General features: G+C 46.8%; 2 protein-coding genes across 2 annotated transcripts in view; one reads left to right on the forward strand and one right to left on the reverse strand.

The window, feature by feature from the left end:
- Positions 1-23,206, reverse strand: part of LOC133229775 (uncharacterized) — a 425,664-nt gene that overhangs the window by 306,569 nt on the left and 95,889 nt on the right. The window lies entirely within an intron of this gene.
- On the forward strand, positions 10,944-12,409 carry ZSCAN4 (zinc finger and SCAN domain containing 4). Its single transcript, XM_061385876.1, has 3 exons — positions 10,944-11,330; positions 11,454-11,619; positions 11,712-12,409. The coding sequence occupies exons 1-3, from the start codon at positions 10,944-10,946 to the stop codon at positions 12,407-12,409; spliced, it is 1,251 nt and encodes a 416-aa protein (XP_061241860.1).

Consider the following 23,206-nt stretch of genomic DNA (forward strand, 5'->3'; position numbering starts at 1 on the left):
CTTTGCTGCAGTGCTTGTACCTGGACAAACGTCTCCTTGAACGGCAGATACAAAGACGCTTTAAGAGACTAAAAATAACTCCATGCATGGGCAGTTGGGGCAAATTATAAACAATAAAATATGAAACGCCCAAAGCCAACGGCCACCTTTGAGGTGCCTGCCTGCCGGGAGCAAAAGCAAAATTACAAAAAGTACCACACATGATCCCTGCACACAGTACCTCCACAGAGGGGCAGGCAGACCTCTGATCTGCCCCTGCCCTCGCCGCGTTTAACGGACCTGCTCGCCCCTCCTCCAGAAGCCAGCAAGGACGCCTGCTCTTTGCGCTTGCTCTGTTGTTCTGTGGCACGAGTTCCAATAAAGCCTTGCCTGAATTTCTCATCTGGGTTTTTATTGATTTCTATTGGTTAGGAAAATCCAACAAGCTGAGTTGGTAACAATCTCTGAGCTAGACTAAATGGCTCCAGACTAAGGGCCACTGGGAGACGGAAGAAGGCTTCGCAGGTGGCTCAATGGTAAAGAATCCGCCTGCCAATGCAGGAGATGCGGGTTCAATCCCTAAGTCAGAAAGATCCCTTGGAGGAGGAAATGGCAACCTGGGAAATCCCAAGGACAGAGGAGCCTGGCAGGCTGCAGTCCATGGGGTTGCAAAGAGTCAGACACAACTGAGCATTCACACATTGGGAGATGCGAAAAACACTGCCACATCCTCAAGTTCAATGAGCTGCACCATTTGCTGATGAGGAGTCTTGCCTTTTGTGTGTGTGTGTGTGAAAGAGAGAGAGATTTTAATGTATGTGTGTGTGTGAAAGAGAGAGAGATTTGAGTTCCCTGACCAGGAATTGAACCCATTCCCTCAGCAGTGAGAGCTCAGAGTCCCAACCACTGGTCCTCCAGAGACTTCCCAGGACTCTTGCTTTCTTGCTTTCTGGCCTTTTCCCCAGTCCTACCAGCCTTTGTACGGCCTCACATAACATCCTCATGGTACCCCCGGCCAGGTCATCTGTGCCTCGATCTTGTTCCCTGACTCTCCCACGGCTATCAGCCTGCCTCATCCCTGAACTTCGGCCACCTCCTCCCAATGCTTCAGAGTCCAGCAACTTCAGGATCATGTCCACACCTGACTTAGACTGCCGAACCCTGCCCTCACCCACACAGTCCCACGTCTCCTGCCTGATCAGCACGTATTTTCCGCTCTCTTGGGGAGGGATCCAGATCTTGGCGCGTCTACTTCCATTTTCTTTATGTATCCCACAGCTAGTATTTATTTACGTATCTATTTTCGTCTGCGCTGTGTCTTTGTTGCTGTGCACGGCCTTTCTCTAGTTGTGGAGAGCGGGGCTACTCCAGTTGCAGTGCGTGAGCTCATTGCAGTGGTTTCTCTTGCAGAGCACAGGCTCCAGGGTGAGCAGGCTTCAGTAGCTGCAGCAGTCTAGAGGGCTTAGAGGGTGGGTTCAGTACCACAACTAGTTAATAGTAATAAGTGTTAGCCACTGTTTTGGAGGCATAAAGCAGAGAAAATCCCTCCCCCCAGGTGGATCACAAACTTTGTTCTTTTATGCTTTCTATTTCAGTCTCCTGCTGCTGCTGCTGCTAAGTCGCTTCAGTTGTGTCCGACTCTATGCGACCCCATAGACGGCAGCCCACCAGGCTCCCCCGTCCCTGGGATTCTCCAGGCAAGAACACTGGAGTGGGTTGCCATTTTCTTCTCCAATGCATGAAAGTGAAAGTGAGGTCGCTCAGTCGTGTCTGACTTAGTGACCCCATGGACTGCAGCCCACCAGGCTCCCCCGCTCATGGGATTTTCCAGGCAAGAGCACTGGAGTGGGTGCCATCGCCTTCTCTGTCGGACTCACTGATTCATTCTTTAAATACCCCCATCCCATGCGGGCTTCCCAGGCGGTGCAGCAGTTAAGAACGCACCAGCCAACATAGGAGACACAGGAGATGTCGGTTTGATCCCTAGTTTAGGGAAGATCCCCTGGAGGACTAAATGGCAACCCGCTCCAATATTCTTGCCTGGGCAATCTCATGGACAGAGGAGCCTGGCAGGCTACAGTCCAAGGGGTTGTACACGACTGAGCGACAGGACACACACACACACCCATGCATCCTCCTTTGTATTCTATTCAGTCCTTTCTTTATCAATGTTGTCTATAACCAACATTTTTCCTATTTTTAAAAAGCATATATTCTTGGTCTTGTGGCTTTTTCTCTCCTCAACTTCTGGCTTACTTTTTCCTCTTAATTTCATTTCTTTATACTTTTCTTCCAGTTCTTCATTCCGTATAGCATATGTTACTTACTATGACTTCTGTGAGGCTGCCATTCTTCTTCCATGTCTAGTTATTTCCCCCTGGATGTATGAGTTGCTCTGTGTGTGTGTGTGGAGGAAAGACCAAGTTCAGGCCTTGGAGGACACATGTATGTGAAATGACTAGGCAGGGCAGGGAAGGGAGTCCAGCTTTCACCACAATAGGCCACCAGATTCATCTGTTTTAACCTTAACTTGGCCAGGGTAGAGGCGTCTTCTGAGCTGGCATCCTCAAAGTCTGTGGGATGAGAGGGCCTGGCCTGAAAAGCCAGGACAGTTCATCAGCCTGACCTCTCTTCAAAGTCAATACAGGAAGTCATGGAGTATCCCAACGCCATGTAACTGAAACCGTGTGTGTGTGTTTGTGTGTGTGTGTGTGTGTGTGTATCTGTGAATTAGCAAAGGGTTTCATGACAGTGGGGAAGGGCACAACATATGGAATGCTTCCCAAATGTGCATGTTATCCTTGCCCAGGGGCCATGCTGAAATGAGCTCATGTGCTGCTGAAATGAGCGTGAAGCCACTTTTCTTTCCTTTTGAACATTTTAAAACTACTTGGCTGTGTCGGGTCTCAGTTGCGGCACATAGGTCTTGAGCGCCCATCCTTCAGTGGTTGCAGCCTGTGGACTTAGTTGCTCCAGGGCATGTGGAAAGTTAATTCCCTGGTCAGGGATGGAGCCCGTGTCCCTTGCACTGGCATGTGGATTCTTAACCACTGGACCAGCAGGAAGTTCCCCAGAAATTGCTCTGCTCTAACTCCTCCTCCCTGCAGCTTAGGACTCTTATCCGGACAAGTCTGAGGTGACCTCAGTTCCCAACAGGACTCTGCTAGTTGCTGTCATCTGTGTTTCTCTCTGAAGTTTTGGGGTGTGATCAGCAGCCCTCCCAAGATGACCATCTCTTCCGCACCTGAAACTGTCTTGAGGTCCCCATTCCATAAACCAAGTCCATGAGTCTGACTCTGCCTTTCCTGCAGCGGCCACCTAGGTCAGGCTATTAGGGGAAGCACACTGACTGAAACCGCCCACACTGGCCAGGCACCATAGTAACCATTTCCATGAGTTATTTTATGACAGGAGATCCTGAAAAGGAACACGGAACTAATAAGCCACCACCAACCGGAAGAGTTGGGGAAAGGTCTAAAGGAGACACCGTGTGTCCGTCCACTTCCCAGAATCCCTCTCGCTAGCATCCATCTTGGCTGAGCGATGCGTGCGCCACCAGGAAAGACTCTGAACTAGAATGATTGGCCGAAGACCACCGGAAACTAATCCCATCACCATAAAACCCGAGACTGCGAGGCACGCGGCAGAGCAGCTCTCCTGGGTTCCCTTACCCTACTGCTCTCCACCCGGGTGGCCTTTCCCAATAAAATCTCTTGCTTTGTCAGCACACGTGTCTCCTCGGACAATTCATTTCCGAGTGTTAGACAACAGCCCAGTTTCGGGCCCTGGAAGGGGTCCGTCTTCCTGCAACAAGGCCACACTCTCTCACACCTGGAATATTCATTTCAAACTGACATATCATTAATGAGACCTGCCAAATGCCAGCTCTGTGTGAATCACTGGAGATAACAGAGCCGAACAAAACAGAAAAAAAATTTCTATCAATGGGGACTGACAGGCAATAAACAAGACAAGTAAGGAGAATATAGTGTTTGATGGAGATCAGTGCTGTGGAGGAAAAGCTGAGAGGGTAAATAGAGACTGACTAGGGAGGGGGTGGGGACGCGCTGAGTTGTAGAAAACGGGTCCAGGTCAGTTCTTACTGAGAAGCAGATGTTTGAAAAAAGACCTGGAGAGATTCGAAGAGAACTCCAGGGTTCTTCCCCCAGAGACAGAGGGAAGGGGGATAAAATGCGGGTGAAGCCTCGGGGTTCTGGGAACAGCAGCATCAACGAGGGCGGTGCGGAGGAAGCAAAGGAGCACGAGGAGGAGCTGAGATGCCTAGGACCCCAGAGCTGGGTCAGCAGGGCCTCTGGGCCACGGTCAGCACACCGGTCTCTACACTGTGGTGTTGCCACACTCTCCTGCCTGGGGCGAGGCAAGCCCAGAAACAGCGTATAAATGCTAAGGGTGAGTTGACAGGTATTTTAGGTCCATTGAATCTGATCGTATAAACGAGCTTGCATTTTGTGTGGCTTTGTTTTTGTGTTAATTCCACATTGCTGATCATTCATTTTTATGGAATTGTATAGAACTGCGAGGCTCAGGGAAGTGGAGAAGTTCTTTACAAGAGGCAGTCTGAGCCACTGGGAGCTTCCACAGGCAAGGGACATGTCCAGACATAACAACAGCTCCGGACTTAATCCCTGGCAGGCAGTCCAGAGGTTAAGATTCTGAGCAGGGGGGTCGGGACTGAGCCCTGCTTGGAGAACTAAGATCCTGCATGTCCCGTGGTGTGGAAAAACAAATAAAATTTTTAAAAATGTTTTTTTTAAGTGTCCCTCTGATGACTGCTTCAGGAATAGAAAGACTCGTGGTGGTGGTGGGGGGGGAGCGGTGGTGGCAGTATTCCCTGGAGGTCCAAAGGTTGGGACTCCAGCTTTCCCTGCTATGACCCTGGGTTCAGTCCCTGGTTGGGGAACTAACATCCCACAAGCTGCGTAACGGCACCCCCACCCACCCCTTCTCCGACAACAAAAAAGACTGGTGGGAGAAGTCAGTCAGGAGCTGACCTCATTAATCCGAGGGAGGGATAATGGGGCTGGAGGAGTAATGGATTCTGGATATAAGTTGAAAGAAGATAATATTAGGACTACTCCAAAAATCCCTTCTCTCAGAAAGCTCTCCGTCTGCTTCCCTAACTCTCCTCTCATCTTCCAGGGGGTCACTCACTCCACTAGTCAGAAAAAAGTGCTGGGTTTTCCTGAAATCCCTTCCTCCGGCCTTCCCCCGGAGTGAGCACACAACACACCCCCACCAGATTTTCAGACCAGGCACCAGTCCCTATTTAAACCCCTTCCCTCTCCTCACTCCCCACAAGTCCATCAAACTTTCTTTACCTCAAATAAGCACTGCTTTTCCCTTCCCACTAAATGACCTTTGTTTCCAGTCCTGTGATTCTTTTGCTGGACTGGGAACCGTTCCTTTGGGATCCTAGGGGCACCGTCTGACTCGCCAGCACAGGAGGAGAGACTTTTTCTTTGCCTGTTTTTGTTTTGGGGCAGCCTCACGGCTTGCTGTATCTTACTTCTTGTGGCCCTCACCAGTGCAAGTGCCAAGTCTTAACTACTGGACCCCCAGGGAATTCCCAGAAGGAGGGAATATTAGCCTTATTCCCTGCTTCACTTGGAATCCACAAATTTTGGAAAATCAGAAGGTGTTAAGTTTGTATAAGACTCATTTGTGACAAAACTATGGGACTTCCCAGGTGGCTCACTGGTAAAGAATCCACGTGCCAATGCACGAGACCAGGGTTCGATTCCTGGGTTGGGAAGATGCCCTGGAGAAGGAAATGGCAACCCACTCCAGTATTCTTGCCTGAGAAATCCCAAAGCAGAAGAGCATGGCGGGGTACAGTCCACGGGGTCACAAAAGAGTCAGACACGACTTGGAGACTAAACAATAATGATGACAGAACCTGACCAGAACACACCTGAGATTATACTTTCTATCCCCTCTTCAGTGCAAGTGTTGTTGCATTTCACTGCAGAAATATGTGTTGGACTGTGGCCTATTGCCCCAGGCCAAGGGCTGGTATGTAATACTGTACTGGAAAGCTGAGAGATGCCGCTAATGAAGCTTCCAGTGAAGATCCCATCAACAGGCACACCATCCAATCAGGCCTTTAAATGCATTACTGTCCCTTGATCCTATAAAAGGGAGGAGCCTTGGGAGGGCACATCAGATGAACTCAGTTGAGAAGGGGAGTCACACAGGGAAGAGTCCTCAGCCTTCAGCTCAGGGTCTCCCAGCGTGGAGTTCAGTCTTCTGGGGGAGGTGAGTTTCCTGAACAAAAGGAGAGTTTGCCATTTCGTGTGTGTGTGTGTGTGTGTGTGTGTGTGTGTGTGTGCGCGCGTGCGCGCCCGCGCGCTGCCCTGTGTTTGTACGCAAAACTCTGGGGAGAAAATCCCTAGATACAAAGACATGGATACCTCCCAGGCGTGGGGGATAGCCTGTCGGAACAAGGATCAGGCTGTTCAAAATCTGGCCCGACTGAGGCCAACTTCTCCTAGGAAAATCTGTGTCTGGCATGGTTTTTAATTTTTTTCAGTCACTAAATCATGTCCAACTCTTTGCGACCCCATGACTGTAGCCTGCCAGGTTCCTCTGTCTATGGGGTTCTCCAGGCAAGAATACTGGAGTGGGTTGCCGTTTCCTTCTCCAGAGGATCCTTGTGACTCAGATCAAACCCAAGGCTCTTGTATTGGCAGGCAAATTCTCTACTGCTGAACTCTCAGGGAAGCCCCCTGGAGGTCCGGATGAAGTGGAGGTTCCTGGCCAATTGAGGTGAGGGTAGGGCTGAAAGTGAAAGGGTGTGTGTCAGTTACTTAGCAGACTTTTGCTTTGTGCTTGCCATGTGCCAGTGAATACTCCGTGTGCTTCACATGTAGTAATTATGTTGGCTCTTGTGGCAATTCTGAGCTGGGTGTCCTTAGAAATCAGAACCCCCATGACAAGGACGGAGGCCTGATGGCATCATGTATGGGGGTCACACAGCTTGGAAATGCCAGGCTCCAGATTAAAAACAATGGTAATATGGGGTGGGGGAAGGGTTGTTGTGTTTTGTTTTCTCTTGAGATATAATTGCCATATATATTGTATTAGTTTCAGACATACTACATATGACATGATATTTGCATGCGTTGGGAAATAATCACCACAGTAAGTCTAGTTAGCATCCATCAGCATACATCATTACCTTTCTTTGTCTTGTGATGAAAATACGACAATTTCGTATTCCAACAATTGTCTAAATATGACAGTTTCGAATCCCAAGTCTCAGCCATGATGCTGCTCTGCAGCCTTGCTTGTGTGAAACTGAGTGCATGTCTGCAGATGTGACCATGTGGTCTGTGTATGCCTGGAGAAGTCCACAGGAGATCACATGGGACTTCTCTGGCCACCCAGTAGTAAAGACTCGAAGCTTCCAATGCATGGAGTGTGGGTTTGATCCCTGGTTGGGGAACTAAGATCCCACATGCCACATGGCAAAAAAAAAAAAAAAAAGAGAGAACTCATACAGAGTCCCAGGGTTATTACACCGAGAAAAAAAAAAAACAATGGAAACCCATGAACGTGGATACAGATAAGCAGCCGATACACCTAAGGTGGGGAGGGAGGGTAAGGACAAGCAGAAGCAGAGCCTGGTGGAACCAGGAAGGACTTGGTGCTTTTCACTGAGGGCAAGGGGAGCCACAGAGGGAATTTTAAGTGGAGCAGTGGAGTCTGACCTGAGCAGATTAGCATTTTAAAAAGGCTGACTGAACAGGTGTGATAAGTGGATCGTTGTTGTTTAGACACACTGAGTCCTATCCAGCTCTTTTGAGACCTAGTCTTCTGTAGCTTACCAGGTTCCTCTGTCCATGGAATTCTCCAAACAAGAATATTGGAGTGGGTCACCATTTTCTTCTCCAGGGGATCTTCCCAACCCAAGGATAGAACCCAAATCTCTTCTGTCTCCTGCATTGGCAGGCAGATCCTTTATCACTGAGCCAGAAGCCCTGATTAGGGGGAGGGCAGAGATGTGTTTAGTGTTCTCCTATAGGGTTTTTCCTAGAATTATCTTTGCCTCATTCATTGATGAGATCAGGGTGGCTAATCTGATCAGATCACTAGGTTAGGTTGACACAAAGCATGATATCAGTTAACAGAAATTAATTAGGTATTTGGAAGCCCACATATTAATCCCAACAAACACCCCCACTTTCCGATCTTGTGGCATGAATTTACTTTACAAAAAAAAAAAAAAAAAAAAACCTCAAATCCAGAGACTTCCCTGGTAGTCCAGTGGTTAACACTCTGCACTTTTACTGCTGAAGGCATAGGTTCAATTCCAAGACCCATGGCGGAGCCAAAAAAATAAATGAATAGTCTTTGAAATGTCAATCGTATAGAAAAATAAAAGAAAACATCAGAACAATAATATAGTAAGAGGATTAAATCTTTTGTTTGACATCCCAAGGGGTGTGCCTATAGTTCTTGTCGTTTAGTCATTCAGTCATGTCTGACTCTCTGCGACCCCATGGACTATATAGCTCGCCAGGCTCCTCTCTCCATGGAATTTCTCAGGCAAGAATACTGGAGTGGGTTGCCATGCCCTTCTCCACAGGATCTTGTTGACCCTGGGATCAAATTTGAGTCTCCAGCTTGGCAGGCAGTTTCTTCACCTCTGAGCCACCAGGGAAGCCTGTGACTATGGTTGCCCAGATCATATGTTTTACAGTTACAAATCAGTATTGAGCAATGCAAGCTTCACCTCGGAATCTTACACTCCAATGGAAAAGGACAGGCATTAGAGACAGAGCAATATAAAATGATTACTTTGATAATATCGGTGAAGCAAGGACAAATATTTTTCATAAGGAAGGATAATTGTTGATGGAAAAAGGGAGAGGTGAAAGTAAAGGGAAAATTTTTGAAGGAATGTATCATCGAGCTGACACAGGGTGTAGCGGGCTGGGTCTGCAGACTCTTGTGTCTGCTGTAGGAGTTTCCAGCACAAGATGATCATGTGGATGGATTCCAGCCTGCCTATTTCATTCACTTTATTGTCCTTTTTTTGGTAATAGTTTGTTTTCTTGTAATGACTGAAGGAATATCTTTGTATTGATACTGGATCATTGCCTTCATTCAGTTCAGTCAATTCCAATTATTATTTAAGACTCCATTTATTATTTTAGGACTTACCTGGTGGCTCAGATGACAAAGCGTCTGTCTACAATGCAGGAGACCTGGGTTCGATCCCTGGGTTGGGAAGATCCCCTGGAGAAGGAAATGGCAATCCACTCCAGTATTTTGCCTGGAAAATTCCATGGACAGAGGAGCCTGGTAAGCTACAGTCCATGGGGTCGCAAAGAGTCAAACATGACTGAGCGACTTCACTTCACTTCTATTATTTTAAAATAATTGTTTTGCTTTCTTTTTTGGCCACACTGGGTCTTAGTTGTGGTATTCAGGAGGATCTTGTTCCCTGACCAGGGATGGAATCCAGCAGGAGGATCTTGTTCCCTGACCAGGGATGGAACCCAGACACCCTGCATTGAGAGTGTTGAGCCTTAGTCACTGGACTACCAAGGAAGGTCCCCCATTCACTGTTTAAATCTTTTTAAAAACTATTTATTTATTTGTTTATTTTTAGTTTTTGGTTGCACTGGGTCTTTGTTGCTCTGTGTGGACTTTCTCTAGTTGCGGTGCACGGGCTTCTCATTGTGGTGGGTTATTCTGTGGCGGAAGACAGGCTCTAGGCTCACAGCCTTCAGTAGTTGCAGCACACAGGCTCAGTAGTCATGGTACCCAGGCTTCATTGCTCCGTGGCATGTAGAATCTTCCTGGACCATGGATCGAACCCGTGTCCCCTGCATTGACAGGGGGTTCTTATCCACTGTACCACCAGGGAAGCCCACCCCCCCCTTATTATTTTAAGTTAAGTTGAATGTTTTTATTGAACAGTAATGCACATTAAAAAAAAAAAAAAAGAAAGAAAAGTGAAAGTATATGGTTTGGTGGATTTTGGCAGAGAAACATTCCTGTATAACTCCCTCCGAGATCAACAGGTAGACTGTCGCTCACTAAAACTGGAAGTTCAGTATCCCAGGAACCCGCTCTTTAGTCCCAGGCAAACTGGGATGGAGTCCTCCATAAGTACTTATTCCAGGATCTACCAGTGTTTCCAAGAATGTAATCAACATCCTAAATAATATTGATAATACTTAAATGTTTTTCAATGAACATGAATGAGAAGAAAAAAAATGCATAGTTTAGTGCCTGAATTATTTCATTTAACACTGTGTTTTGTGGTTATTCTATGTTGTTGCATAAAGAAGTTCATTTCTTCTCAGTCTATCAAATATGCCTTGACATCAACTAACTGTAATCTGTCCCATTTAATGCTGGACACTTAGATTATTTACAGCATGGAAATATTATGAATTATGTTGATATAAACATTCTTGTATATGTCTGTGATGCACATGAATATATTTTTTCTGTTGAGTACAGGCAGAGAAGTAAAACTGATGAGTCACAGGGAATGCATAAATACAGATTTATTACATACTAATCAAAGCATTTCCAATGTGAGTTCTCACCAGCAGTGATTGAGAGGTCACTCCAGGTCCTCCAATCCATGCCACAGCTAACTATTTATTCTAGTGCTTCTGGGAGGTAGTGATTTTGTAGCTTGTTGTAGTTTTATTTTACATTTCTGGGATTACTAATAATGTTGCCATTTTCTCCATTAATTTATTCACTAAATGTCTAGCAGAATTGGTCCATGAACTCAGTTGAACCTGGATTTTGATTGTTTCTTTTCAACTATGACAGTGTTGTATTTAACTACATATTTCTTCTGTCTCTAGCTTTGCAGTCCTTAAACATCCACCGGTTGTTGAAAGAGATTGCCTGAGAAACAAATCAGTGGGGACTGAATCCCTCAAGTTGCAGCTCTTTGAGAATTCTTGTGAAGAATGTCTTCAGACCTCAGAATCTCCTTTGAAGGTGAACCATCCAGGAGGGGTCCTGGGTCAGAAAATTCACCCACCCAAGGATCTGCCATCCAGGAGGAAGAGGGGATCCCTGAGTTCCCCAGCACTCAGCTCAACTTACTTCGAGACAGCAATAATTTAAGTGCAAGACACGAACTGCAAAGACTCTATCATTTATTTCACTCATGGCTGCAGCCAGAAAAACACAGCAAGGATGAAATAATTTCTCATCTGGTCCTGGAACAATTTATGATCAGTGGGAACTGCAGTGACAGGTCCACTTTACAGGAGAAATGGAAAGCTAGTGGCAGAAACCTGGAGAAACTCATGGAGGACCTGACAGATGACGGCATGGAGGTGCCCGGCTTGGTAAGTAGGGTTCTAAGCACAGGGTGAGGGGCGTGGGCGTGTCAGAAATAAGCAGTCTGTTGGAGTTGCCTGGAAGTAGAGAAAGAGGAGTTATTACAGACAGTAACCAGGCTCCATTCGCAGGTCCATGTTCACATGCAGGGACGGGAAGCCCTCTTTTGTGAGAATATGCCTTTAAGACAAGTCATCATTCACTTGACAAAACAGTTACCGGCAGGAACCCCAACAAGAGAGAATGCGGGGACACTCTCCTGGACTCCTCAAGATACGTCCCTGGAAACAGGACAAAGTGAGTGGGCAGAGCCCAGGTCCCAGAGGGGTGGCCCATGTGGGCTCTTTCTTGGGTGCAACTTCACTGAGTCACTTTTTCGCCTCCTACAGGAAATGAAGGTAAAGAAAATGATGGCAACATTTCTGTGAAAAGTGACAGTATTACTAGTCCAAGCAATCAGATACCTTCCCTAATCATTGTCCAAGAAGAGAATCATCTGAGGCTGGAAGAAGGAGGTGTTTCTCTGGAGAATCCACGAAACTCCAGAAGAGGAGCAGGCCCAGGCCCCTCCAGGCCCCAGGATGGATCCCTGAAAGGACCCTCCTCTCAAGATGTCCTCATGGAAGTGGAACCAGACCAGGTCACCCCTGAGCCTGTTTCTACCCTCCAGAGCTCTGAGGGGACTTCTGCACGTGGGGAACACCAGGAAAGATCCCTCAGAGCCCCAGAAGGATACAGATGTGAGAGATGTCCCAAGACCTTCAGGTATTCCTCTCGGTTCAGAGTTCACCAGAAAAGACACAATAATGAGAGAACATATATTTGTGCCGAGTGTGGCAAAGGCTTCTTCCAGGCATCAGACCTCCATGTGCATCAGAGGATTCATACAGGAGAGAAGCCCTTTGTGTGCAGCACATGTGAAATGGCCTTCACCCACAAAACCAACCTTCGGACTCACGAGAGAACCCACACGGGAGAGAAGCCCTATGAGTGTTCCCTCTGCCAGAGACGTTTCCGCCAGTCCTCCACCTACCACCGCCATCTTAGGTTTCACCAGAAAACTACCCTCAAAAGTGCTCCACACTAAATTAAGCTTCCTCGGCTACAGCCCCAATGTAATGGACACAAATATGCATGTGAATATGTGTATTTCCATAGTATTTCTCTATTTAGAATATACTTTATAAAAATAATTAACAGAAAAAAGAAAAAAAGTGTTGGCTTTCCTGACAGTCCAGTGGTTTGGACTCTGTGCTTCCACTAGAGGGCATGGGTTCCATCCCTGGTCAGGGAACTAAGATCCCAAATACTGCACAATGCAGCCCAAAAAAAGTACAAATAAAAAAATAGAAAAAGAAAAAGAAAGAAATTTAAAAAATGTTAAGTAGAATTTTCTAATTGTATTTTCCATTTATCGTTTCACTCTCCTAAAATGCAGGTTTACAGAGGGCAGGGGATTTCTCCATTTTGTTCACTTAAGTACCTTGGTTGCCTAGAAAAGTGTCTGGAACATTTCAAATAACCAATGAATGTTTCACAAATGAATGGATGTGTTATATTGGTGTTTATTCTTTAAACTTTAGACATGTGCCTTATGTGAGAAGACAGTGAGTTCCAAGCCCAGGACAAAAACACCGGCTCGCAGTGGTCCTGTCAGACTTTCCCTGCCTGCTCTCCCGTCCTCCACTCACGCTCTTTACCTCTAGTGCAGCCACAGGCACCTAAAAAAGGTGAGCAGAGATGGAAACTCAGAAAAGAAGCCTAACCAAAGAAAGGAACCCTTTATATTTAAAAAATATATAGTCATTTCTTAAATTCAGTGGCTTAAAATTTGATAGGTAAACTGGACCTAAATAAAACTGGTGCTGAAAGTTGCAGGATGCAGTTTTATTAACAAATGCCAGAAAAGTCCAACGTGTTCCATTTATTTCTTCCAGTAGATGGAGCTTGCGGGTGTGAGCGCGCTTACTCACAGAATCAGTTTGAAAGTTCACTTTGGAAAAAGTGGATTCTGTGTACAGCCAAGGCAAAGACATACATGCCAGTTACTTGGAATACATTTGTGAACTGGTATCCAGTAGGAAATTAGGGTTCAGTTTCACTGAGAAACTGGAAGGTGCCACGTAGAAATGCCTGAATTCTGTAATGGGGCGTTCTGCTGGGTAAATCTGACACCTCTCTGATTCCCTTGATGCTTCCACAGAAGGGAGAACTACCTGAGTGCAGATAATGTGGAGATGCTCCAGATAAATGTAGAGAAGCCCTCCTTTAAGAAATAAAAAGCATTGCCATCTCTGAAGGCAAGTTTTAGAATAACTTTTTTTTTTTAAAAGAATAACTATTTTCTTAAATTATCTATTTTTTGGTTGTGCTGGGTTTTGGTTTCTGCACATGGGCTTTCTAGGTTCATTAAGCGGGAGCATTTTCCTTGTGGTGCAAAGGCTTCTCACCGTGTTGGCCTCTCTTGCTGCGGAGCACAGGCTCAGTAGTTGTGGCACAGGTTTAGTTTTCCCTTGGCATGTGAGCTCTTCTTGGACCAGAGATAGAACCTGTGTTCCCTGCATTGGCAGGCAGGTTCTTATCCACTGCACCACCAGGGAAGTCCTATCCATCTTCTTGCTTGGGCTGTTTCCAGGTGTTTTGCTACTGTGAATATTCTTGAAAATCTTGGTATTAAAGAAGGCTTTTCTTTGGAAAGACCTCTGGGAGATGGGCTATGAAACATAGCAAAAATACGTGTATTGGAGTCTGCCCAGTTCCCCAGAACAGAGCTCTGAAACCTCTCGTATTTTCCTAAGAGATAAAAACACAAGGAGCATCTTCTGTTCTGCTCTTTGGTTTTAGACTCTGGCTCCCGATACAGAAGCAATTAATGCTTTGAAATTTCTAGGATGAAAGGAGTGTCTTTTCATCTCTTAGTGAGGTGATGCTTGGTGGGTTCCTGGATGGCTTCAGGATGGGGGCTCATCACTGGAAAGAGCAAACCATGATTAGAAACTTGAAACATTTAGCTCCACTCCGCCATCCTTCTGGAAGTGGAGAGGGACTGGAGTTAATCATGAATCCTGCCTTTTAAGTTCAGGACTTGGAGTTCTTCCCAGCTAAAGAACACATCCATGTGTTCTTGCCAGGAGGGTGGCAGGTCCCAACTCTACAGGGATAGAAGCTCCTGAGCTCAAAGACCCTTCCCAATCTCTCTGTACCTCTTCATCTGAAAGTTCATCTGTATCGTTTGGCATTTCCCTTCCGCAATGCCGGAGACCCAGGTTCGATCCCTGGGTCGGGAAAATTCCCTGGAGAAGGAAATGGCAACCCACTCCAGTATTCTTGCCTGGGAAATCCCATGGTCAGAGGAACCTGGTGGGCTACAGTCCATGGGGTCACAAAGAGTTGGACACGACTGAGCAACTTCACTTTCACTTTCACTTACAATATAGTAAACTGGTTAAGTAAGCGTTTCCCTGACTTCTGGGAACTGTTCTAGCAAATAATCAAATTCAAGGAGAGTGATCAGAGGAAACTGATTTGCAACCACATCGGACAGAATTTGTGGGTAATGGGGGAACCACTGCAACTGGCCTCTGAAGTGCGAGCCAGTCTTGTGGGACTGAGATCTTGACCTGAGGGATTTGCACTAGGTAAAGTTAGTGTCAGAAAGACACCCAGGTGGTGTCACAGAGAACTGGTTGGTGTGAGAAAACAAATCACACTTGTGGTATCAGAAGTGTTGAGTGTGGTTACTCGAAAAAAACACCTGTGATTTCCCTGGTGGTTTAGTGGTTAAGAATCTGCCTTGCAATGCAAAGGACACTGGTTCAACTCCTGATCTGGGGAGATCCCACATGCCACAGGGCAATTAACTCGGTGCACCACAATTACGGAGCCAGCACTCTAGAGTCTGTGCTCTGCAACAAGAGAAGCCACCACAGTGAGAAGCCTGGGCACCTCAGCTAGAAGGTAGACCCCATTCTCTGCAATGAGAGAAAGCCTGCAAGAAGCAACGAAGACCCAGCACAGCCAAAAATAAGAGTAAATGAAAAAAAAAAAAAAAAGATACAGGCACACCAGTTTTCATAGCAACACTGTTTATGATAATCAAGACATGGAAGCCTCCTAAGTGTCATCAACACATGAATGGATAAAGAAGACATGGGATATATTTGTTGTTGTTTGGTCACTCAGTCTTATCAGATGTTTTGCAACCCCATGGACCATAGCCCAGCAGGCTTCACTGTCCATGGGATTTTCCAGGCAAAAATACTGGAGTGGGTTGGCATTTCCTTCTCCAGAGGATCATCCTGACCCAGGGTTTGAACCCACATCTTCTGCATTGCAGGTGGATTCTTTACTGCTGAGGCACCAAGGAAGCCTGTGGTATGTATGCATATGTGTGTGTGTGTGTGTATTTGTGTTGGACTCTGCAACTCCATGGACTGTAGCCCACCAGGCTCCTCTGTCCATGGGATTTCCCAGGCAACAATACTGGAGTGGGTTGCCATTTCCTACTCCAGGGGATCTTCCTGACCCAAGGATCAAACCCATGTCTCCTGTGTCTCCTGACCTGCAGGCTCATTCTTTACCTGCGGAGCCATTTGGGAAGCCCATATATATATATGAAATATTCAGCCATAAAAAGAATGAGTTTTTGCCATTTACAACAATATGGATGGGCCTAGAGAGTGTTATGCTTAGTGAAATAAATCAGCGAAAGATACTCTGCTATCAATCATGTGTGGAGTCTAAAGCTGAATTAAGAGAATGTATATGACAAAAAAGACGTATAGAGAGGAAACTAGTGCTTATAGTGGGAAGAGGGAAAGAGGGAGGAAAAAGATAGGGGGAAAGATGCATAGATCAAACTACTATGTGAAAAATAAATAAGCAACCAGGATATATTGTACAGCATAGGAAAATATAGCCACTGTTTTGTGATAACTTTAAATGAAATATAATCTATAAAAATATTGCAATACCACTGTATTGAGTCACACCTGAAACTAATATAATATAGTAAATCAACTATACTTCAATAAGAAAAAAATAGTGTTGAGTATGGTAGCAGTGTAAGAGTAAAGGAAAAACACAAGTATTTCTCTGATTCCTGGAGGCAAACATTTTCAAATAGATTTTTATCCATTACCACATCATTAGCATTATAAAAAATCTTGGATGTCCACGTCTTCCGAAATGCTTAGTATTGTGACTAGTCTGATTTTAATACCTGTTCTCTGAGTACAGTTTATTGGAGTCAGCAAGTAAGATAAATAAAAATTTTTTTTTCCAAAAAAGACTTTTTCTCTCCCTCCTCTACTTAGGCAACACGGTTAGGTTTTGCAGGTTAAATGCGCAGTCGACACATCTTGACAAACCAGTTGCCTGTCCGACTCCACTTGGCACCATGCTGCTAAGTCACTTCAGTCGTGTCCGACTCTGTGCGACCCCACAGACGACAGCCCACTAGGCTCTTCTGTCCCTGGGATTCTCCAGGCAAGAACACTGGAGTGGGCTGTCATTTCCTTCTCCAATGCATGAAAGTGAAAAGTGAAAGTGAGTCGCTCAGTCGTGTCCGACTCTGAGCGACCCCATGGACTGCAGCCTACCAGGCTCCTCCGTCGATGGGATTTTCCAGGCAAGAGTACTGCCTGGAAGTGGGGTGCCATTGCCTTCTCCACTTGGCACCATACAGGTACGGAAATTATAAACAGAAAGAGTGCAGGGCCTCCACCAGCTCCAATCCCAGTGGTTATAGGTAGAGTTCAGCAATACAAAGGTGGGCTCCCGCTGGTCACCTCCTGTGCATTCGGCTGAGGTGGAGACTCTGCTGTGAGTCCAGATTAGCACATTTGGGGAGTTTCTGTGTGTATTTATTTTACTTATTATTTTGTCTGTGCTAGGTTTTCCTTGCTGCGACTATGTTTTCTCTAGTTACGTGAGTGGGTTCTACAGTACGGGCTCAGAAGTTGTGGTGCCCAAGCTTAGTTGCTCCGCTGCATGTGGGATCTTCCAGAACCATGGATCGAATCCGCGTCCCCGCATTTGCGGACGGATTCTTTACAGCTGGGCGCTGGGGAAGTCTGGGAGTTTCTGCACACACAGCTTCTACAAAACCTATGACCCCTGTAGCGAAAGCATGGAGTCTTAACCACTGGACCGCCAGCGAAGTCTCATGACAATATTTTTATAGGGTGAACTTCTTTTAAAGTTATTACAAACTAATGGCCATATTTCTCCGTGATGCGGAGAACTTTTCCTCTCTCAGGTGGCTGCCAGTCAGGTTTCCCTAACTCTAGCTTGCACAGATGTGGAAACTACAGTAACCAGAGGGCAATGTGCCGGAAGGTGGCGGAGTTGAGCCAATTAAAGCCCAGGACTGAAGTATTTCCCTGCGTGTGCTTGGCGTGGGGGCGGGACTTCCGGCGTCCTCCTTGTGGCGGTCGTTTTGGATTGTTTGAGGTCAGATTTGGAAAAGGAAATGATAATCCACTTCATTATTCTTTCCTGGGGAATCCCATGGACAGAGGAGCCTGCAGGCCATGGCCCATAGGGTCGCAGAGAGTCGGACACGACTGAAGCGACTAAGCACGCACTCACGCAGGTCAGATTGCCAGCTTAGAGTTTCAGAGCCAGGGATCCTAAAAAAGAAGGAGCTGGCGGCTTCCACAGAGGCCGGTCCAAGACTTGGCGGCGGCACACCTCGTGAAAGTGAAAGTCGTTCAGTCGTATCCGACTCTGCGACCCCATGGACTCTATAGTCCATGGAATTCTCCAGGCCAGAATACTGGAGTGGATAGCCGTTCCCTTCTCCAGGGGATCTTCCCAACCCAAGGATGGAACCCAGGTCTCCCACATTGCAGGCTGGATTCTTTACCAGCTGAGCCACCAGGTGGCATACCTCAGGGCGACCCAAAACAGGCAGAGATCCATATCTCCCCGCCTTACAGACTCCGCTCCGCTTCAGCGGTTGCGGCGATGCTGAGGGACCCACCACAGGTAAACGAAACGTTCGTCCTCCGAGGAGTCACCGCCCTCGCCACACCAGACTAAATCCCCCAGTGACCGCAGCCCAGGCTGTAAGGTATAATTCAAGGCGAAGCAATGAAGAAAGGAAGACGACTTCAACGAAAACAGGTTACCTTTATTCAGGCAAGGAGGGGCGACTGTCGGTCTAACGACCAGGCTGAGCACGTGAGGAATCAGGGAGGCTTCATATTTAAGGGGAGGTTTTGCAGAAGCTATATGGGAAGATTTAGTCAGGTGGGGCATTCTGGGTAATCTTTAGCTGAGATGGCAGTTTGTGGATGAACAGAGGCAGGGGGTGGGGGGTCCAGGAGGTGGAGAGTCCCGGGCTGATGCAATCTGCCCAGAGTATCGGAGTGGGACTTAAAATTCAGTTTTGTCATCCCCGAAGTCAGGTAGTTCAGCAAGGGCCCTTGAGGTCGTTATCTTCTTTTCTAGGCCCGAGGACTCCTTCACTCCAGACCCTGAAGTCATAAAAAGATGGGGGGAAAGGGCGCTGTATCTCTCTGGCTACTTCGTGCTGGGTCGGGGCCAGAGCTCTGGGTCTGAAACAGAGGTTTGTACTAGGGCCCAGGGTCCCCTTTTTCTGGTGTCGAGGTGAGGCTCTCAAGAATGGTCTTGACCTGGTCTCAAGAGATGGCCCAAATCCGATCTTGGAGAAACCTTTGAAAGAGATTGAAGAAACAGGGTCCAAATAAGAGGAGTAAGATAATAAGTACTAATGGTCCCAAGAAGACATAAGAAAGCCTTCCTCAGCGATCAATGCAAAGAAATAGAGGAAAACAACAGAATGGGAAAGACTAGAGATCTCTTCAAGAAAATTAGAGATACCAAGGGAACATTTCATGCAAAGATGGGCTTGATAAAGGACAGAAATGGTATGGACCTAAAAGAAGCAGAAGATATTAAGAAAAGGTGGCAAGAATACACAGAAGAACTGTACAAAAAAAGATCTTCACGACCCAGATAATCACGATGGTGTGATCATTGACCTAGAGCCAGACATCCTGGAATGTGAAGTCAAGTGAGCCTTAGAAAGCATCACTATGAACAAAACTAGTGGAGGTGATGGAATTCCAGTTGAGCTATTTCAAATCCTGAAAGATGATGCTGTGAAAGTGCTGCACTCAATATGCCAGCAAATTTGGAAAACTCAGCAGTGGCCACAGGACTGGAAAAGGTCAGTTTTCATTCCAATCCCAAAGAAAGGCAATGCCAAAGAATGCTCAAACTACTAGACAATTGCACTCATCTCACAGGATAGTAAAGTAATGCTCAAAATTCTCCAAGCCAGGCTTCAGCAATACGTGAACCCTGAACTTCCAGTTGTTCAAGCTGGTTTTAGAAAAGGCAGAGGAACCAGAGACCAAATTGCCAGCATCCGCTGGATCATCAAAAAAGCAAGAGAGTTCCAGAAAAACATCTATTTCTGCTTTATTGACTATGCCAAAGCCTTTGACTGTGTGGATCACAATAAACTGTGGAAAATTCTTCAAGAGATGGGAATACCAGACCACCTGACCTGCCTCTTGAGAAATTTGTATGCAGGTCAGGAAGCAACAGTTAGAACTGGACATGGAACAACAGACTGGTTCCAAATAGGGAAAGGAGTACGTCAAGGCTGTATATTGTCACCCTGCTTATTTAACTTATATGCAGAGTACATCATGAGAAACACTGGGCTGGAAGAAGCACAAGCTGGAATCAAGATTGCTGGGAGAAATATCAATAACCTCAGATATGCAGATGACACCACCCTTATGGCAGAAAGTGAAGAGGAACTAAAAAGCCTCTTGATGAAAGTGAAAGTGGAGAATGAAAAAGTTGGCTTAAAACTAAACATTCAGAAAACGAAGATCATGACATCTGATCCCATCACTTCATGGGAAATAGATGGGGAAACAGTGGAAACAGTGTCAGACTTTATTTTTGGCAGCTCCAAAATCACTCCAGATGGTGACTGCAGCCATGAAATTAAAAGACGCTTACTCCTTGGAAGAAAAGTTATGACCAACCTAGATAGCACATTGAAAAGCAGAGACATTACTTTGCCAACAAAGGTCCATCTAGTCAAGGCTATGGTTTTTCCAGTGGTCATGTATGGATGTGAGAGTTGGACTGTGAAGAAAGCTGAGCGCCAAAGACTTGATGCTTTTGAACTGTGGTGTTGGAGAAGACTCTTGAGAGTTCCTTGGACTGCAAGGAGATCCAACCAGTCCATTCTGAAGGAGCTCAGCCCTGGGATTTCTTTGGAAGGAATGATGCTAAAGCTGAAACTCCAGTACTTTGGCCACCTCATGCGAAGAGTTGACTCATTGGAAAAGACTCTGATGCTGGGAGGGATTGGAGGCAGGAGGAGAAGGGGACGACAGAGGATGAGATGGCTGGATGGCATCACTGACTCGATGGACGTGAGTCTGAGTGAACTCCAGGAGTTGGTGATGGACAGGGAGGCCTGGCGTGCTGCGATTCATGGGGTCGCAAAGAGTCGGACACGACTGAGTGACTGAACTGAAGTGAATGGTCTCAAGAAAGAGAGCAACCAAGGGAGGGCCAGCTGGAACAGGCTTTGAGGAGTGGAAAGATTTTGTTAACTCTTTTTTGCGGTGTTGGATTCTGTCTCTTAAGTTCCCACGTTGCAGGCCGGATTCTTTACCAGCTGAGCCACCAGGCGGCGTACCTTGGGGTGACCCAAAACAGGCAGAGATCCAGATCTCTGCTCCTTATAGACTCTGCTCCATACAGAGTCCGATGGCGGTGGTGGCGACGCTAAGGGACCCACCACAGGTAAACGAAACGTTCGTCCTCCCACCACCCTCGCCACACCAGACACTAAATCCCCAAGTGCCTGCAGCCCAGACTCCAGGGTCCGGGATGTTGGGGCCGTCGTGGCTGGAGCCTTGTGTCTGACAGACAGTGTGGGGGCTCAGACACTTCAAGCTCATCTGGGTCCTGGGCTCGCCAAGGGTACTAAGCGTCCTGAGCTAAGGATGCTGGCCGTGGTTGTCTCCAATTCTCAAATGACCTCCCTTTTCCCACAGATTTCTGTACCGTGGAATCACTTAGTGATAATTCTTCCTGCAGTTTATTTCAGGCTCTCCTTAGTCCTTACCCCACTCTTATGGTCTCTGAACGCTATTAGCATCCTGGTATTGATCTGCTGCTCTTCTGGGCCTTGGGCTTGGGGACCATGAACACATTCCAGGCCTAGAGTTATATAGAGTGGTTTCCATTGTTGGCGACCAGTCGAATGAGATAAGGAAAGTACCAGCTTAGGCATAAATACTAGAAAGTACAAAGTCCTGGAAGAGGCGTAGAGACGGTTCAGGGATCTGCAGGTATCTTTTCTTTCTCATGGGACTGGGAGCAGCGGAGCAGGAGGTAGTTCTGGAACTGCCTTGTGAGAACTGGATGTCTCCTCTGGAGGTGGTGGCTCAGACAGTAAAGAAATCTGGCCTGCAATGCAGAAGACCGGGGATTGGAACCCTGGGTCGGGAAGATCCCTGGGTCGAGAAGATCCCTTTGGGTAGGAAATGGCAACCCACTCCAGTATTCTTGCCGGGAGAATTCCATGGACAGAGGAGCCTGATGGGCTATAGTCCATGGGGTTGTAAAGAGTGGGACATGACTGAACGACTGATACTTTCTGAAGGTGTTGGGAGCATTGAGAGATTTGGAGCAGTGGAGACAGGTGATCTGCCCCAGGTCACAACACGCTCTGTGTTGCTGCAGCATTGAGAACACTACTGGCCTCAGGGTGGTGATCAGAAGGGCAAGAAGAATACTGCTATAGTCTGGGTGAGGCTACTGGTTGCTGGACTAGGGTGGTGGCCGTGGGAGAAGTGGCTGGATTCTGGATTGGGGTTTTAGGTATGGCAACTTGGATTTTCTGATTTTGAGGTTGAGAGGAGAGGTAGGAGTCATGGGTCAAGTGAAAGTTTGGTTTTTGCATCTGAAGCCTCCACCAACTGAGATGGGGAAGTCCATAGACATGGTTATCTTCATTGGGGATATCAGAAGTTTTATTCTTGGCCTCTTAAGGGTATGAGATGTTTCAGAGGACAGTTTGTGGGCATATGGAACTCTGAGGAGGAGTTTGGGATGCAGGCTTATCCAAAAGGTAGTAGAGAGTGTGTAGACAAGAGAGGAGTTGTAGATTATAGGAAATCCTGGTCAGGATGATAATGGTAATAATAGCCCAGGAAGAAGAGGGAAGGTCTGAGGACTAGATTTCTTGCTTGAACCCCTGGTTATGGGAGGTGTGTGTCGCTGCACAGGTGAGGGAGGTGGTCACAGAGAGGGTTGTGAGGGCAAATGGTTTGGCATGCAACCAAGGTCTCTGAGGGATCAGTGGATGTGAGCTGGATGCAGAGGCATCATCAGGAGTATTTCAAAGAAGCTGGTGCTCTACCAATTCACCAGGATTTTGTGGTAACCCTTGGTGGGACTTGGGGTGTTCTAGTCTGGCTACCAGATCAGATCTGAGACAAAAATAGTCATCTGGAAAACTCACAGATGGTGCAAAGGGCAGGTGCTGGGCCTTGAATGAGGGTTAGGTGGTGAGAGGAAAGCTGTGACTGGTGAGGGTTCATCAAATGCAACACAAGTGGAGGCGGCCACTTGTGTGGTTGTGAGCTGATGTGGTTCTCAGTAGATGAGGTTGAAGCAAGGGGCAGTCAAGGAAGGAGGCTTTCACAGTAGGACTCTAGGCTGCCTTTGTCAGTGGGGACCTTTACTGTCTCAGGTAGAACTTGATCATGTTTGAACTTGGCAAGCATTGTATAGATCACATATGCTGAGTTACGAATGGAGATGCCAAGGAGATGATTATGGCATAAAGCAGGAGGGGCCTGCGGCTATGGGAGTG

The sequence above is a fragment of the Bos javanicus genome, chromosome 18 (assembly GCF_032452875.1).
Source record: "Bos javanicus breed banteng chromosome 18, ARS-OSU_banteng_1.0, whole genome shotgun sequence".
Taxonomy (NCBI): Eukaryota; Metazoa; Chordata; class Mammalia; order Artiodactyla; family Bovidae; genus Bos; species Bos javanicus.